This window comes from Tiliqua scincoides, chromosome 3, assembly GCF_035046505.1.
Source record: "Tiliqua scincoides isolate rTilSci1 chromosome 3, rTilSci1.hap2, whole genome shotgun sequence".
NCBI lineage: Eukaryota > Metazoa > Chordata > Lepidosauria > Squamata > Scincidae > Tiliqua > Tiliqua scincoides.
The window spans coordinates 10,030,801-10,048,766 of NC_089823.1; the positions used below are offsets into that span (position 1 = coordinate 10,030,801).

General features: G+C 43.8%; 1 protein-coding gene across 1 annotated transcript in view; it reads right to left on the reverse strand.

Annotated features, from left to right (window-relative positions):
- DLG2 (discs large MAGUK scaffold protein 2) overlaps positions 1–17,966 on the reverse strand; it is a 1,048,787-nt gene that overhangs the window by 1,020,070 nt on the left and 10,751 nt on the right. The window contains exon 3 of the mRNA XM_066618862.1: positions 4,001–4,132. Coding sequence (XP_066474959.1) covers positions 4,001–4,132 — 132 coding nt within the window. The remainder of the gene's footprint in view (positions 1–4,000; positions 4,133–17,966) is intronic.

Below are 17,966 nucleotides of genomic sequence, written 5' to 3' on the forward strand. Positions count from 1 at the left end.
TTTCTATTCCTAAAAAAATCTGTCCCTAGTTGTCCTTTTCCTTGTTCCATCCCTTTAAATTGGATTTTTTTTATTCTTGTCTTGCTTTACAGTATTTATACAGTGTTATTGTTGTATTGTAAGCAGTCCTAGAAATAGTTATATCGGAGGATGGCATACAAAGTTATTGGATGGATAATCATTAATGATGGGCAGACTAGAAGCAGTATTCTTTCATTCCACAGGAAGCATCCCAGGGTCCAATACTATACATCTATACTCAGAAGTAAGTCCCATTATAGTCAATGGACCTTACTCCCAGGTAAATGTGGATAGGATTGCATCCTTATTAAACTCAGCAGGATGGGATGTGCTCCATGTCCTAAGAATGAAACTCAAAATGTAATCCTATGCTTGTTTATTCAGATGTAACACCCATTGTGCTCAATGGGGCTTACTCCCAGGAAAGTGTGTACTGTATAGGATTTCAGCCAAAGTTAGCTGTACTCAAGGGTCTGGTCTTTTCGACGGTGGGCCCCCAGCAGTTTCAAAGGAAACTCCCTAAAGATGTCTGCCTATGCATTTATCTTAATTTGGTATTTATTTATGAGAAAGGCCCACTGTTTAAAGTTAGCTTTTGGTCTTTAAACATCTTTAGTTCTCTTATCTTCTGTTTAATTTGTTGGTGGTGGTGTGTGTTTTATTGCAAGTTTTGTTCTGTAGTTCTTGAATTACAAAAAGCTGCTAAATGTACCTCTCTGTAAGAAAGTAGTATTTTTTTTTAAAAAGATCTAAAATACATAAGTTTTCATGATGAAAACTGCAAAAGCAGCAACTGATCTAAGAAAGTAAGGAGACCAGAAAACCAAGGCTGAGATATGTGACATTTTCTATGCACTGGATATATTCATTCATTCCACCTTTATTGGCATAAACAATCCAACAAGAAAACAAAATTAAAACATTCAAGGTAGCCACCAATCATTGATCAGGCAAAGAAATACAGAGGAATTTACACCTCGACAGTGCCTTAAATAAATATTTTGCTACATTTGATGAGCAGCACTCATTTCTCCCGTCCAACAAGTACCTGACCAAGTCTGTATCTGAACCATGAAAGTTTTCCAGGAATGGATATAGAAATCAATGGCGTAAATCAATATAGTGGGTACAATACAAAAGTACATGGGTCAAGGACTCTTTTGAGGTCAGGTTGCAAGAACATGACTGGGGACTCTCCAATGGTCTATTAAATCTTGCTCTCAGTACATTTGTAGGTAAGTTATTAAACCTACCCAGTGTAAAGGCTCTACGAATCTGAGGTGAACACATGAACGATAGATAGCTTGAACCCAAATCAGAGGGCCATGAAAGACCAATATATAGAGGCGAACAAGACTTATGGGCTACAGCTTACAAATCCTGTTTCTCTATATCGAATAGTTGGGTACGAATAAGATTGTAAGCCGCAGATATGGGTAATCCTCCTATCAGATCAGTTGATAAACCTAGGAGCTGGAGTCTTTTGTGAAATAAGGTTAGACCAGGGGAAAAAGAAACATCAGCAAGAATATTGGAGAGCATGATGTTCTGATTTGCCTCAAAACCGACCCTTAGCCAAAATCTCAAGAATCTCAGCCAGGCCAGTGTTTCAATTTTATGCAGACCAGCTTCGAGGCACAATGCTGCCTAAGGGACACAGTGAGGTACCGCAAAGATAGAGGAATATGGATTGAACACGTTCTACTAGAGTGGAAATGGCTGAAATCCAGATAGGGGTACCAAACAGCAATAGTGCCAGAACCCAGCAGATCTGCACAGCTGCTGTGATATAAGAATTGCCCCAGGGGTAAAAAAAACCGCACTGAAGTATGGGAGAGTCTAAGAGAGGGGAACCAAACAGATTTCTGAAGTGTGATATTTAGATTAAAACAACAATTATGTAATAAAACCTGATTATTGATTACATAACAGTATCATCTCACAACCTATGGTCAGACAATCGCTTTTGGGTATCAGCCAATCTAAGCCACCAAAAGGCCAAAACAATTTTATAATGAGAGATTACATAAGTTTTTCCCTCCCCAAATCGTCTTAATAACATTTTTAAAAAAAAAACACTGTGGGAATAAAAGGTAACCACTTATCAGAAAGAAATTATTTCAATCCATTATTTGAAATAATATTTTCCCAGTTTGTCCTTTTAGTAAGTAAATTCTTTCCTGTCTTAAAGCAGTGGTTAGTGAGCACCATCAGAAGATGAACCAAATGTCTCACATTTTTCCGTCACATATTTCTGCCAACACAAAATAGAGAATAATCCCAAAATAGAGAATAATCCCAGAGTTTCAAAAATGTATTGCACAAGTATGAGTTTCAAAGACAACAGTTTTAAGGCAAATTATGTTACCAGCATTTCCCCCAAAGATGCATCATACATTGACCAACAGCACAAACCTGTGCATGTCTACTCAGAAGCAAGTCCCACTGTGTTCAAGGGACCTTATTCCCAGGTAAGTGTGTATAGAACTGCAGCTGTAAGCAGTGTAAAAGTTATAGGTAGACAAACAAAAGAGATGGCTAGCACTTTCCATTTCCAAGACAGTGATCATTTCCTATCTGTGGGCCAGGTACATTCAACAGATCAATTTCTGCCATGCCCCACCACTTTCCTGTCAGTACCAGCAGGGCCACCACTCCAATCAGCACCAAAACTCCACCACCCCAGAGAACCCCACCACTACCATCACCCCTCCCCACCAGCATGTATCACCCTGTCCCTGTTCTCCTCCTCCACTTCCTTCACTGTCACCACTTCTTGAAAAGTGATCAGTCAGGGAGGATTCTGGGAGCAAAACCTCTCTCTGGTCCCAGCATCCTCCCCACAATTGGTCACATTACAAGAAGTGGTGGCAGAAGTAAGGTAGTAGAGGAGATGGCGTCCCTTCTCTCCAGCGCTCTCCTGGAAGAAGACAGCTCAGGAAAAAAATCACAGCAATAGCTACCTTCTCAAGCACTGCCCACATGATATCAGCATCACTGAAGGAGGAGGTTAAGCCTTTCTACAGAGAGTGATTGAGAAGACAATGGGGCAGCAGTCAGATGGAATGGCAGGACAGGTGATGGGCCAGAGGAGGTGGCAAGAGGGCATGGGGTGCTTGACGCTCCCTGCCAGTTTGCCACATCTTCCAGCTTCCCACTCAGAGCAAACACTTCAGTCAGCCTCATGGCTGTGTGACTCCCAAGTATCAGACCAGTACCAGAAAATACATTCTTCCTTAGAGGAGAATATCAAACTTGACCCAGCACCTTTTGAGATCAAGTAGTGTCAGCAGACACTAAGAACCCCCAACTCCAGTTGGTGTCCCACTTAGGGAAGTCACAGAAACCATGACCATTGGCCATAGCCCCCAGCTACCTCGTGTTCACTGTTCTTGTACAATATTGTTCTTGAACAACTCACATAACAAGCCATGGAAGCAAGAACCTTAGTCACCCAGGTTGCCATCTGCTTCTATGGAGTATGCAAGTACAGTCCCTTGCACAAAACCAGAAAACACAGAGCCCCCAGCATATGACCAAGAGGCGTGTCAACAGCAGGGGATATGGCCAGCAGTCATGGTCCTCCAAAACAACTTGAGAACAAGGCTTTAGTCATAACACACAATGATTTCTAAAATGGAACTGTCTGTCTGTCGGGACGCTAACATTTCCTAGACTGATCCATTAACAGGATTCTAGATCTTGGTCACATTCCATTTACAGGTGCGCAGCGAAGGTACATTGGTACCAATCTTCAGGTAATGTTTATCCACATTGTGATGAATTTCCTAAATTGACTTCTGCAACATCTGGAGTTGCTTTGATCCACAGCTACCTACCACAATTAAAACCGTGAACTCAATGTGCACCTTTTCTACGTGTGGGTACTCACATTAAGTCAGAAGCAGCTCACAGTTCAGCATTCAAATGCACAAATATTAGCAAACATGAAAAATAAGAATTTGTCAGAGTTACATACCTAGCAAAGCCTGGAATAAGCTGCTTTTAAAGATGCCCATCACCTTCTTAATGGCCTTTTTCAGTTGTTGCTCCTCTGGCTTTTTTAGCTTCTTACAATAATCTTCCAGCAGCAGTAAAGCTCGATCAGTGTCTAAAATAAACATTATAAAACGGTTAACTGACTTGAAATGTAGAAGTAGGCAAAATGCGGGGGACAGGGGACAGACATTTGTAAATCCCATTGGCCACATTTTGGTTACTAGCCAGCCAGTATAGCATCCACCAGGTTCAGCTTTGCTCCACAAGAGGGGCCTTTGCTCAGCGGTAGAGCTCCTGCTTTGCACACAGAACATCTGAAGTTCAGTTCCCCACAGGCAGCACCCAAACCTTTGGCACACCTTTTTTTGGAAGTTCCTTTCATCAATGGAAAAAGAAGTGTGCTGAAGCCAGGAGACCTTCCACAAGCGGAAGGAGTCTTTGCACCAGCACAACTCCCCTATGAGTAGAAGAAGCTTCTAATGATGGAACACCACTGTTCTCCTAAAAGTTTGGATGCTGTCCATTATCTCCAGATTAAAATGTCCAGTGGACAGGTTGGAAAAGTCACCATGGAGGTGAGCCACTAGCAGCTGTAAACAATACTCATCGGAACACTAACAACAGTAGTAGGTGATACCAGTAGAGAAATGGTCTGATTCAGTATAAAGCATCTCCACAGTACAGCTTGATCTGCCCCTCTTCCACCAGTTTTCATACTGATTCTTCCTCAAATCTGTGAATCCCCAGTCTGCTCCTCTGACCTCACCAATGCAACCAGTACTTTCAAAATAAAATGCTGGCAACCCACAGTCCCACAAGCCACAAATATTTCTAATAAATAACATGAAAACCCATCTTTGGGTTCCTTCCTGGTAAGTCACTTGACAGCAGTAATAACTGGAATTTCCTATGGATTTCTAAACAGGATTTCAATGGCAAGTTGCAAAGTAGAGCAAATGAATCAAAACTCAGAAGGCTGCAATATAGATCTGGTTGTCTTATGAACCAACACTTTGAGTAGAATTGCGTGTTTCACCTTACAGGTAACTGGGGAAAGGTTTCTTAACATTGTTTATAAATTCTGGTTTGTACTCTCCTAAGGTTCTCCCCTGGGGGCTGGGGATAAGAATAGGCCCTCAGTTTGGCTGTACTTGTCCTAAGAGGCAACTAAACAGCCACCGGGTAGGTGGGACTCGTTAGCCTGGGAAGGCAGCTCATCTGAGAGAAGGAAAACTCTGATCCCAAACCTCCACTGCCTTGTGGCTACATCCAGTTATGGAACAGGCTTCAGGAGTCAACCTCGAGGCAAAATCCGGAGTCCCTGAGGCAGTTCATGGCTGAACACAGTCACGTTCTGGCAACTCCTACGACACCGCTGGAACCAACCGTATTGGCCTCTGCCTTTCCATTGGACCATTTCAGCGGCGTGGAGAGGGGAGATTTGCTGCATGGGTAACAGCCTATCCTCCATACCTACTTTACCCAGGCTTCGCACACTGGACAGGACACTCTGTTCCAGAACCACCATTCAGAGCGCGATACCATAGTCTTCTGAGACTGAAGGATGCCAACATGGAAGGATCTGAAACTACGTTAGACATAATACCAGCTCCCAAGTTTAGTGTTTTTCAAAATTTCTCCTCTGCCATATCACTTTGCACGGTCCATCTATTGGAAGTACCACCAGAAGGAACTGGTGATAATGTCCTTGCCAGTTACTCACAGATTGGGAGGCCAGACGCAATGCAACAAACACAGGTAAGAGGCTCAGGGCAGATGGAGAGGGACTTTTCGAGCATTCAGGAAATGTGTGCTGGAGCACTGCCCACTAAGCTGAGCCTCCTATTGCTGCTTGTCACGTTGCATTGCCAGTCTTGCTGCCAGGTGGCGGGGGCCTGGGGGTCCTGTGAGTACCACCAGATACCACCTCAAGTGCCACTGGTGATAAACTACGGCTGGTTGAAAAACATTGGATTAGGTGATATTATTTCAACCAGGAGTAAAAGAAGAAAAATCTTCATAAGTGGATATCTCTGCCATTGTCTTTTCTAGGTGCTGCCTGAAGGAGAGCATGTAAGCAATAACAGGTCCCAATCTAGGGGCCTTTGGGAAGGGAACCTTCTAGAATCGCCCAGTATAAAATGGTGAAGATCTTCAGGGGAGACTCTGCTCTGTGTGGCTGTACCTGCTGAGGCTTGGTTGGCAAGTGCATGGGGCAGGGACTTCCTCATTGTAGCCCCTATACTTTGGAACTCCCTCGTCCAGGAGGCTTGCACAGGTCCATCCCTCGTGGCCTTAGGTGATATTAAAACTTGGATTTTTCCTCAGTTTACCAGGAAGGGATGAGCCCTTGCTATGGCTTCTTTTGAATGCTACTCTCTCCAATTTGTTTCAGATGATTTTAGTGCACCATCATTTTACAACATTTTTTTAAAGGAACCGTGAGTGGGGTTTTGCATACAAATTCAAAAATAAGTCTCACCTAGGGGGGTGCAGACACTTGGACTCTGACTAGACACCCAAAACTACAATTCAGGGACATGATTTAAAGAAGAGTGCCTGTAACACTAAGCAAAGGGGCCTGCTCCAAAGTTACAATGTAGGAAGCATGCAAGTTGTAGGGCAAGAACCCCACTTAGAATCTACCCTCCAGGAGGGACTAGAACATCATGCAATGATGCCCTCAAGCACTTCCCTGGCTAGGAAATCCAGGTGCATACCATTGTCTACTATGGTACTGAAAGCCACTGACAGCTCCAGCAGAACAAGTAAATGGGCCTGCTATCCAGACCCCAACACGCACTGACCATCAGAACAACCAAACCTGTTTTGGTTTCCAAATCAGAGTTAAAATCAGGTTAAAATTGAACTAAATACTCAGACCCATCCAGAAAATCCTGGCACTGAATCTCTACCATGTGCTTAAACACCTTGCCAAAGAATGAAATCCTCCAACATGGTTGAATAAGAAGGAGTTTCGACAGCAATGCTCGGAAGCTGGTCTGAAGCAAAGGAAGCTACTGCTTCCTTCAGACAAGCTGGTAATTCTCCCTTTGTCTAGGAAGAATATACCACTCTCGTGTTACACTCCACCAGGCAGCTTGCATGAATGCACAGAGGCCAAGCATGCGTAACAAGACATCAGTGAGTTCAGCATTTCCCCTTCAGTGACAGCTAGTTACAGAATGGGGAAAACATCACAGGTTTATTGTACTTTATACTCTCAGGGTCCCTTGTAACATTTAGTAGACAGTATGCATCTCCTACGGATTTCTGCTATATATGTAGTAATTCTTCTCAACGCAAGTCAATCGCCACGTTATTAAAATGCCCACTATAAAACTTCTGAAATTATCATTTCAGCTCAGAGCCATTAGTCAAAATGTTTTAAGTCCTTGATTAGGTACTTGCACAATCATGCCTGTTTATTTATTTATTTATTTTTTCTAAATCCCTATAAATAGCTGCCAACATGAAATGATAATGGCTCTGGTTAAAAGCTCTGGTATTGACTCTCCTGCATTTGAGGATCAAAAACAAAGCAGATCGCCAGTCAAACTGCCCGTCCCCCTTTCATCTCCATACAATTTTTAATCCTAGCTTGCAAGAGGAGGATGGGCAAGGAGGATCAATCTCCTGCACTATGGCAGGAAGACAGTCTATTCCCAATAGATGTTTAACCATACTCCTAACAAAGCCTTCACAGGAAATTCATACCCTTGGAACATTTCACCTGATATCACTATGCCCAGCTCACAATATAGAAATATCCCAAGATGCCCAGTTCACAATATGAAATACCCACAAGGCTCTTCTCTGACCAAAAGCCAGCATCTAAAATTCCTCTTAGAGAACAGGCTAACTGTGGTATACGTTCACAAGGGTAAACAGAAAGTCATAAAAAAGAGCCATAAACAAATAAAAGGGATGCCTAGAGTACCAGATCCTTTGTAATGGATATCTCTGTAAACAAATTGCCGATGCTTATCGAATTGCCCTCCTGAACATCCTGAGGATCAAGATGTTGATCTGATAACCAAGCCAAATGTTGTTTGTGGGACTGTTGGTCTGTTATTTTTCCCAAGCTTGCTATGGATGTGTTTTGCTCTCTTTGTGTGTTCTTGTCCCCCCTCCCCTACCTAGACTACCCTATAAAACCTGGATCATTGTAATCTTTCGGGGTCTCTCCACGTGTGTGTGTTTGTGGAGGGTCCCGTTTGCAAACGAGAGTAAACGTAAGAAGTCCTTTGAATTCTCCTGTCGCCTGTTTGATTGCCTCTCCAAAATCCAAAGAATCGTGTGTGTGTTCATTCGAGAACACACGGATGAAATTAGGATCATGCTTGTAACACCTCTATTCTCATTCCAAGATCCTCCACACACATACATACACTGAATTGTAAAAAGGCTTTACCCTGCCTGTTGTACACTATATTCATTTATTCTGCAATAGCCTGTCTTCCACCCACTAGAAAGCCCATATATCCTTTATTCTTTTGTTCCAGATGTACGTTTACCCATATCAGCAACAGTGGCATCACTAGGGTTTGCATCACCCAGTGCGGGAGACCAGCATGTCAACCCCAAGATGGACCTCCTCCTCCCACGCAGTAGGCAGGGCAACACCCTGGGCAGTGGGCATGGTGATGCACCATTGGCCCATCCCTGCTGGTTTTTTGGCTACAACTTTTGGTAGAAGTAACTTTTGGGTTCAGAGCTGTCTGTGACAGATCAGGAGAGGGATCTTCGGGTGGTGGTGGACAGGTCGATGAAAGTGTCGACCCAATGTGCGCAGGCAGTGAAGAAGGCCAATTCCATGCTTGGGATCATTAGAAAAGGTATTGAGAACAAAACAGCTAATATTATAATGCCGTTGTACAAATCAATGGTAAGGCCACACCTGGAGTATTGTGTCCAGTTCTGGTCGCCGCATCTCAAAAAAGACATAGTGGAAATGGAAAAGGCGCAAAAGAGAGCGACTAAGATGATTACGGGGCTGCGGCACCTTCCTTATGAGGAAAGGCTACTGCGTTTGGGCCTCTTCAGCCTAGAAAAGAGACGCCTGAGGGGGGACATGATTGAGACATACAAAATTATGCAGGGGATGGACAGAGTGGATAGGGAGATGCTCTTTACACTCTCACATAACACCAGAACCAGGAGATATCCACTAAAATTGAGCATTGGGAGGGTTAGGACAGACAAAAAAAAATATTTCTTTACTCAGCGTGTGGTTGGTCTGGGGAACTCCTTGCCACGGGATGTGGTGATGGCATTTGGCTTAGATGCCTTTAAAAGGGAATTGGACAAGTTTCTGGAGGAAAAATCCATTATGGGGTACAAGCCATGATGAGTATGTGCAACCTCCTGATTTTAGAAATGGGCTGTGTCAGATGCAAGGGAGGGCACCAAGATGCAGGTCTCTTGTTATCTGGTGTGCTTCCTGGGGCATCTGGTGGGCCACTGTGAGATACAGGAAGTTGGACTAGATGGGCCTATGGCCTGATCCAGTGGGGCTGTTCTTATGTTCTTTGAATAGAAATATTTCAACACACTTTCTTTCATCGCATTCTGTATGAATTTATTTATTAATTTTTATTTACTATATTTCTATCCTATCTTTCTCCCTGAAGAGACCCCCCAAAATTCAAATGATATATAACATGATGGTATTATTCAAAAATGACAAGATTTTAAAAAATTTGGCCAGGGTGGTGTCGCCCCCCCCCCCGTGTGCGTCACCAGGTGTAGCTCGACCCCCCCAAGCAATGCCGTGGATTAGAAAACACAGTGGTCTGATAGGATGTCAAAATTTATCTTGGTATCTGAAATGTGTGAAAATAGCAGGCTGTGAACTTCACAACACCTTTTTGTTTATACACGCACATTTACAGGCATGCACACTAGAGAGAAAAATGCATCTATGCATGCTACTCAGAAATGTAGTTTCTAGGAGACCATGGAAAGGAGTTGGATCCTGAAGAACGACAAGGGAGGAGTCACCATGGGATATCAGGTTAAGGACCTCAATACCTCATGGAAAAATCACTCACTTACGTGAACAGTCCCAATTGTGTAGTGAGTTCCTCCGTACCTGTGCCTGCTCTGCTATGACATCACTGTGAGATTGTCCATGCAACTGAGGTGAAGCATGTGGTAGGTGGCGTTCAAATGTTAACAGTTACACATGAAGAACATCCACCATGTGTTAAGCATTGCCAGCATCTTCTATGGTAACTGTAACTTTCGAATGAACTACCAGAGTACATCCTGAGGTATTCCAAAACGTTGCATTGGCTTGCAAGAGAAGCCAAGCTCTTGCTCCTGACCAAGTCCATCCATCAGAAGAGGGAGTCTCAGCAGTAGCGTAGCTGAGGGGGGGCAGTGCAGTAAGTACAGCAGGTGCCACAACACACCATGTAAGTGGCCCCTCTCACTCACTGTTGGAGCTATTCGGAACAAGTGCCTGCATGTTGCTGTTGCTACCTTGAATGGCTCCAATGGCAACACACAGGCACTCACCCCAAATAGCTCCTCTTACAGGCATAAGGGCCTCTTACAAGGCATAAGATCAACTGTCTTACAGCTACACCGTCTTACAGCACACGCACACACACACACACACACACACATACACACACCCTTTGGCTATGCTACTGAGTCTCAGATGGGTCTCAGTTTGGCTCTCATCAAGCCAAACATCCAAGACTTTGGGGCCCCATCAAAGCTATTGGCCAAAAGGGGGAACAGACCCAGGAAATCTAGGCTCAGTAAGTCTGTCAAGAGATGCAGGAACCAATGGCCTGGCTTCTTCCCCAGTAACTTCCCCATTCATATTTCTGGGGAGGACCAAGCATCAGATGCTGGCCTGCCATCTGTTCCCCCCTCTCCCCAGCCTATGAATTGCTTGCCTGGTTTTGAGCTATGAATTGCTTGCCTGGTTTTGAGCTTTGACTCATTGCCTGCCCTCTGTGCTGCTGACTATGCCTTCAGTATCCAGCAGTGGAAATCACTGCCCTCTTCTCCTCCTCAGCTCCAAGTCTGTCCCATCTCAGGAACTTGCCATCCATCAGATCTTATACTTTCCAATCTGACACTGTCTATATACAGACATCACCATGCAGAAGTATTTCTCAGAGCCACCAAGTGGTGTCCATGTTTGAACTCTATGAGCTCCATGTCGTTCTGGTAGTCACTGCCCAGGTGATCTGGGTGTTACAGTCCAGCTAATTATAGCCCCGTTCAAGAGTCTGATAGGAACTGACATAAAGGCAAGGCAGGTCTAAAACCCAGAATTCAAAGGTCGGTAGGAAAAGGCAGCTTGCACAGACCAATGCAATTATGTCTATTGAACCAGAAAATGAGGCCTGTTGAACCTTTACAACAGTCGGCCTTCACAGAGGCTTTGGTAACATAACAGGTTTATACACAGCTCCCTTGCAGGGCTCTTAACAAAAGCCCGAAGCAGACAGGTTTTTCCTACGTCAGCGGTCTCCAAAGTGGAAACTGCTGCACACTGGTAAAGGTGTCCCCAGCACTGACGGAGCTTACCGTTCTGCCCGGGGGCCTCTGGTGCTGCAGACAGGCCCCAGCCTTTGTGCTAGCCAGTCACTTCTAGGGTCTGTCACACCAGGATGCTTTACACCCAGATTTCTGGGCATGTGCAGCTGGTCAGCATGAAGGTCTGGGTGATCTGAGGTGACCAGAGAGGCCCCTGGGCAAAACAGTAAGTTTCATTCACCCAGGAGAAGGATTGCAGTGGGCTCCGAATCCAGCTCGTGGGCCATGGTTTGGCACCCGCTGCCCTAGGTCAAAGACAAAAGGGGAGAAAAGAATCTAGTGCCTGGGTGACAGCTACAGTAAGGTGACAGTACACAACTATTTCTCTGTGACTGAACACAAGACAGAAACAAGATTGTTTGATTAACAGCCTTTTTTTTTTTTTTTTTTTGTACACACATCCCTGAGCCACATATCCACCACAGTGTATCTGCAGTGGCTGCTGACCTAGAAGGTGGAGCCAGGTAGGGCAAGAGGAATCAGGAAAAAAATCTAGTGGCTGGGGACTAAAGCTAGAAGAAACCTGGCAGGTCAGAAACAGAGCGAGCCAGGATGAGATTTGATAGACTCATGATGGAGTTAGGACAAAGTGGGTTTTTCAAACCTCAGTGGTAGTCCCTGACAAAATATTATTTTATTAATCAGACTAGTAACACACTGACTGGTTGGTAAGCCTAAAACTGAAGTCATGATCCTCAAGTCACAATCACTACATAGATTTCAACAATAAGTTTCTGGTGTAAACAACTGAAAGACTATATTTCCCGCCTGCCCCTGTACCAGTCTTTGTTCCAATTATCTTTGTCTGTTGTTTTGCCACCTGGAGGTGATGTATGAAATTGGACCCAGGATCCAAAACCATGAGCTAATATGAGCTGATATTTGGCCCTAGAAACACAGTTCAGCTTTTATGTTTAAATAAAACCCCATTTCCTCCTTTCAGCTCAGCCACTAAGCTCACGGGGCTCTATTGTCACTCCACAAAATCCATTGTCTCTATTGCCATAGATTTTATATTTGCTTCTTTCAGATTGCTTTTGCACAATACAAACAGAAGATTAACAAATTAACACATACACAAAAGTCAACACAACCCAATGGCAGCTAACATTCCTACTTTGATTAAATACCTTTTGAACGATTGAAAGGTGCCAGCAATTAATTGGATAGCAGTTTTTTAAACTATATTCACTTATTTTCAACTTGAGCCCTAACAAAAGCGAACAAGGAGGCTTTCTCAGAAGAGGGATTCCCACACAGCCTGTAAATATAATTAAAACCCAGTCTTCATCTGCACTGACAGTGGATCATGATTTTACACAACTGCATCAACTATTTAAAAAGAGTTTGTAGAAAATCTATCTACTAAGTAGCTTGAACTACTGGTTAACTACACTTTATGGGAAGTAACTGAAACTATTTTTGTAATTATTTTGAAGAAGTTGAATTACTTCAGTAACTTCTCCAAAACTATTTCTCTCCCCCCCCCCCAACTTTAAAAAAAATGCTAAATACATCAAACTAGTTTGCTTGAGCTCAGGGATGGGGCAATAGTTTAATGGTAGAACACCTGCTGATGCATGCAGGAAGTTCCATATTTGCACCCTGAAATCTTGGGCTGGGAAAAGGTCTCGCCTGAAACTCAGGGAAAGCCACTACCAGGCAATGTAGACAATTCTGCCCAAGAGGGACCAGTCCTCTGCCTTGACATAAGACAGCTTCATGAGCTTAGGTACTTGAGACATTTATCATGCTCTGTTCCTCAGATCAAGCCTCTGTCTAAGGCCCAGTCACAGGCAAGGGGGGGGGAGTGTTCTCAGGTCAGTTTCCAAACATACTCCTGCTGGGCCACATTTCTTCCTTGGTGCAAGAGCTTTTGCGAACACTGCATCTTCATTGGGGAGAACAGATAAGTACCTCTTCCCTAGTTATTTATAGGACACAGATGGTTACAAATGCAGCTATTCATAGGACCTTAAAATATTTGCATTTGTAATAGATGTTGCTCTCCATTGCTATCTAGCAAAGAATGCGCTTCCTCTCCATTCTGCCCATTCAAAGTTCTCTGTAACTTCCACTTGACTGCAAGCCAGGCTCAAGCTCTGAAAATAACACAATTGTGTTTGAAGACCAAAACTCATGGGACTAACAAAGGAAAAACAACCTAAAGCTGCCCTAGAGATGCCTCCTTGTAGTACAATGTCAGTGCAAGTACCATTCCCATTCATTCTTCTGACAACTCACTGCAAGAACAATCCTGTATGTCTACTTAGAATTCCAATATTGTTCCATGAGGCTTACTCTCAGGAAAGTGTGTATACGATTGCAGCCTGGATGTACTTTCCTATATCACACCAGGCCATCCGGGCAAATGAGGTTCCACTTAGAGCTGCACAAGTTTTGAAATCTGAGCCAAGCAGATGTGAGTTTAATCACATCATTGGCCTTGACATGTGGCTCTCCCCACCCCCAACAGACATCGGTGGTGGTGGTCCAGACCAGAATCTATGCGTACCACTTGTCTAGGGATAAAAGCTAAACCTCACACCATCTTTTCCAAACTTCTGATAGCCACGGCACACTTAGAGGCACACTCAGAAGAATGACTTTTTAAGTGTTAAAGAAAAAGGGCTACTTGTCCTCCAAGCACTAAACCCCCAATGTGTTTCTGTATGAGTTACTGTTCTAAATAACAAGTACAGTATTTCTAATTGAAAGTAAATCCAGAACAGCAAGTCAAGCAGTTACGTATGAGGAGAGGCTGTCATTGCATTGAATGAGACAGATCATCTGACCACTCTGAAAGTGGGATAGCTGGATTACATTCCCTCAAAAGAAATCAATGATGCCAAAACAAGGTACATAAGAACATAAGAACAGCCCCACTGGATCAGGCCATAGGCCCATCTAGTCCAGCTTCCTGTATCTCACAGCAGCCCACCAAATGCCCCAGGGAGCACACCAGATAACAAGAGACCTCATCCTGGTGCCCTCCCTTGCATCTGGCATTCTGACATAACCCATTTCTAAAATCAGGAGGTTGCGCATACACATCATGGCTTGTACCCCATAATGGATTTTTTCTCCAGAAACTTGTCCAATCCCCTTTTAAAGGCGTCTAGGCTAGACGCCAGCACCACATCCTGTGGCAAGGAGTTCCACAGACCGACCACACGCTGAGTAAAGAAATATTTTCTTTTCTCTGTCCTAACCCGCCCAACACTCAATTTTAGTGGATGTCCCCTGGTTCTGGTATTATGTGAGTGTAAAGAGCATCTCCCTATCCACTCTGTCCATTCCCTGCATAATTTTGTATGTCTCAATCATGTCCCCCCTCAAGCGTCTCTTTTCTAGGCTGAATTTGCCCCAATGTGCATGACTTTACACTTACTGACATTGAAGCGCATCTGCCATTTTGCTGCCCATTCTGCCAGTCTGGAGAGATCCTTCTGGATCTCCTCACAATCACTTCTGGTCTTTACCACTCGGAAAAGTTTGGTGTCGTCTGCAAACTTAGCCACTTCACTGCTCAACCCTGTCTCCAGGTCATTTATGAAGAGGTTGAAAAGCACCGGTCCCAGGACAGATCCTTGGGGCACACCACTTTTCACCTCTCTCCATTGTGAAAATTGCCCATTGACACCCACTCTCTGTTTCCTGGCCTCCAACCAGTTCTCAATCCACGAGAGGACCTGTCCTCTAATTCCCTGACTGTGGAGTTTTTTCAGTAGCCTTTGGTGAGGGACCGTGTCTAACGCCTTCTGAAAGTCCAGATATATAATGTCCACGGGTTCTCCCGCATCCACATGCCTGTTGACCTTTTCAAAGAATTCTATAAGGTTGGTGAGGCAAGACTTACCCTTACAGAAGCCATGCTGACTCTCCCTCAGCAAGGCCTGTTCGTCTATGTGTTTTGAGATCCTATCTTTGATGAGGCATTCCACCATCTTACCCGGTGTGGATGTTAGGCTGACCGGCCTATAGTTTCCCGGGTCCCCCCTCTTTCCCTTTTTAAAAATAGGCGTGACATTTGCTATCCTCCAATCTTCTGGCACCATGGCCGTTTTGAGGGACAAGTTGCATACCTTAGTCAAGAGATCTGCAACTTCATTCTTCAATTCCTTAATAACCCTTGGGTGGATGCCATCAGGGCCCGGTGACTTATTGATCTTTAATTTATCAATGAGGTGGCAGCTCTAGGCCAACTGGAAGAGAAATAATCAGCTGAAGGGGCCATCAGCTTCACCTATATTGTAACCCAGAACATACAACAGCATTAGATTGAATTAAAAATAATCTGATTAAAACAATCTAATGAGTTTGGTTTGAGTTTGGAAATGGTATCTGGGTTTTTGAATGACTAAACTGCAATCCAGTTTAAGCAGAGAGGATACATAGGAGATGTTTGTTTCTGGTGAGTCAATCAGGATTACAACCCAAGTCTTATTGAACACAATGGGCTGAGTAAAATAACACCATTTTCAAACACCTCTAGCACTATGGTATAAATACTATTAATGCATTGAGGTTTAATCTGTTTTTTGCTCTGCAGTTGGTTGCACTCTCCATATCTTGACTACTCAGTTTTTAGCCATTCTGATAGGAAAGCATATGCTCCGCCTGCCCAAGGTCCTATATTCATTTTTTGTTAAAAGGATTTCAAGAAGCAGGTCTGGAATAGGCTTTAGATACCTGCTGTCACAAAGCACAAGCAATGCTGAGCACAAATGGACCAAGGATAGGACACAGTACAAGGTACCAGCTTATAAATTGGTAGAGTCATTGATTTTGAAGGCAGTCAACCATCTAATGACTAAGGGCCCAATCCTATCCAACTTTCCAGTACCAGTGCAACCGTGATGTAGACCCAAGGTAAGGGAACAAACATTCCCATACCTTGAGGAGGCATCTGTGACTGCCCGCCCACCAAAGGATGCAGGGTATGCCCCATTGGCATAGCTGCACTGGAAAATTGGATAGGATTGGGCCCTCAAACTTCTCCATAAGTTCTGCCTGACTAACCTTTTCCTGAGCATGTCCAAAGAAGGGAAAACCAAGCAATGTAGTCCACTGTGGATTTCTTTCTACAAGTAGAAAAGTTTTTTTCACCCTTTAGGGCCTTTCTGCTAGATAAGGCGAGGCTATGCAATCAAAATCAGTAGCTACACACAATTCATTTCTTCAGTCTGCACTTCTGTCATGAAGATATTGCATTTCCCCACTCCAAATGCAATATTTTTTACCTAGGAAAAGGCAATTCCCCTCCCCCGAGACTTCTGCTTCTTTTTTAATTGTCACAACAAGCTTTGTGAGCTTTGGAAGACATTGAGCCAGATCAGATGACACTGAACTCCTGATCTGACCCGCTGTGCACATGGGTGTACAGGCACACCTGCCTTCCCTAATGACATGGAACCCACGTCCACCACCCACATGGAGACAGATGCCTTGAATGCCAACGACAGTCATAAAATCCAACAGATATAGTTGTTCAACAGCTGTGCATCCAACAGATGCAGCTGATTTCTGAATTCAGTGAAGGAAATTCATTGCGCTGGTTCTGCCCCAAAGCTCACAGCATGCCAGGTGAACTGGGAGGGCAAGCACATTCACACAGTTTCTGCACAGCAATGAGCCATTTGGAAAGATAAGCATCATCCCATCTGGCCTATAATAATTACAAACTCACAGCAGGTTTTACACCAATTTAACAGAATTGTGTTCTTCTCTAAATTGCAATTCTTCGTTCATGGAAGGCAGACATGATTGTTAGAGAGGCCCAGCTTCTCCCTCCACCCATCTACAGCTCTTAGGGTGACAGAATTACTCTTAAACCAGCTTAAGCCTGCAGTGTAACACACACTTCCCTGGTACTACATCCTTTGGAAATCAGAGGGACCTGCTTCTGAGAATACAGGGTGACCCAAAAAAAAGCAGAACCCACAAATCTTTGAATAAAACTGTTAATTTTGATTTTTCTTCTTTTTTCTTTCAGGGTATACAAGTCGACTTTGTGCATGAAATATTGGAACAATAATCTTCCTCAAACTCAACAAGTTTGAGTTCAGTAAGTTTCTTGAAATTTACTGGACCTTTGTAGGATTTAATAAAATTTTTATGGGTTCTGCTTTTTTTTTGGGTCACCCTCTATGTATTATGATCAAGCTGTAAGTCTGTGATGCGGACATGCCAGCCACTGATGCTCCCTCAGTTGCAAGATTTTTATGATACATTGCCAGGTCTGCCACATAGCAACATTGCTGGGCTGCATGAGGGGTAACATGTCACACTAAATTAGTGAGATCACTTTTTTTCTCAGCATAACAAAAGGCACCATTGTAGATGAGTGCTTTTTAGCCTGCAATTCTATGCAAACTTTCCTGAAA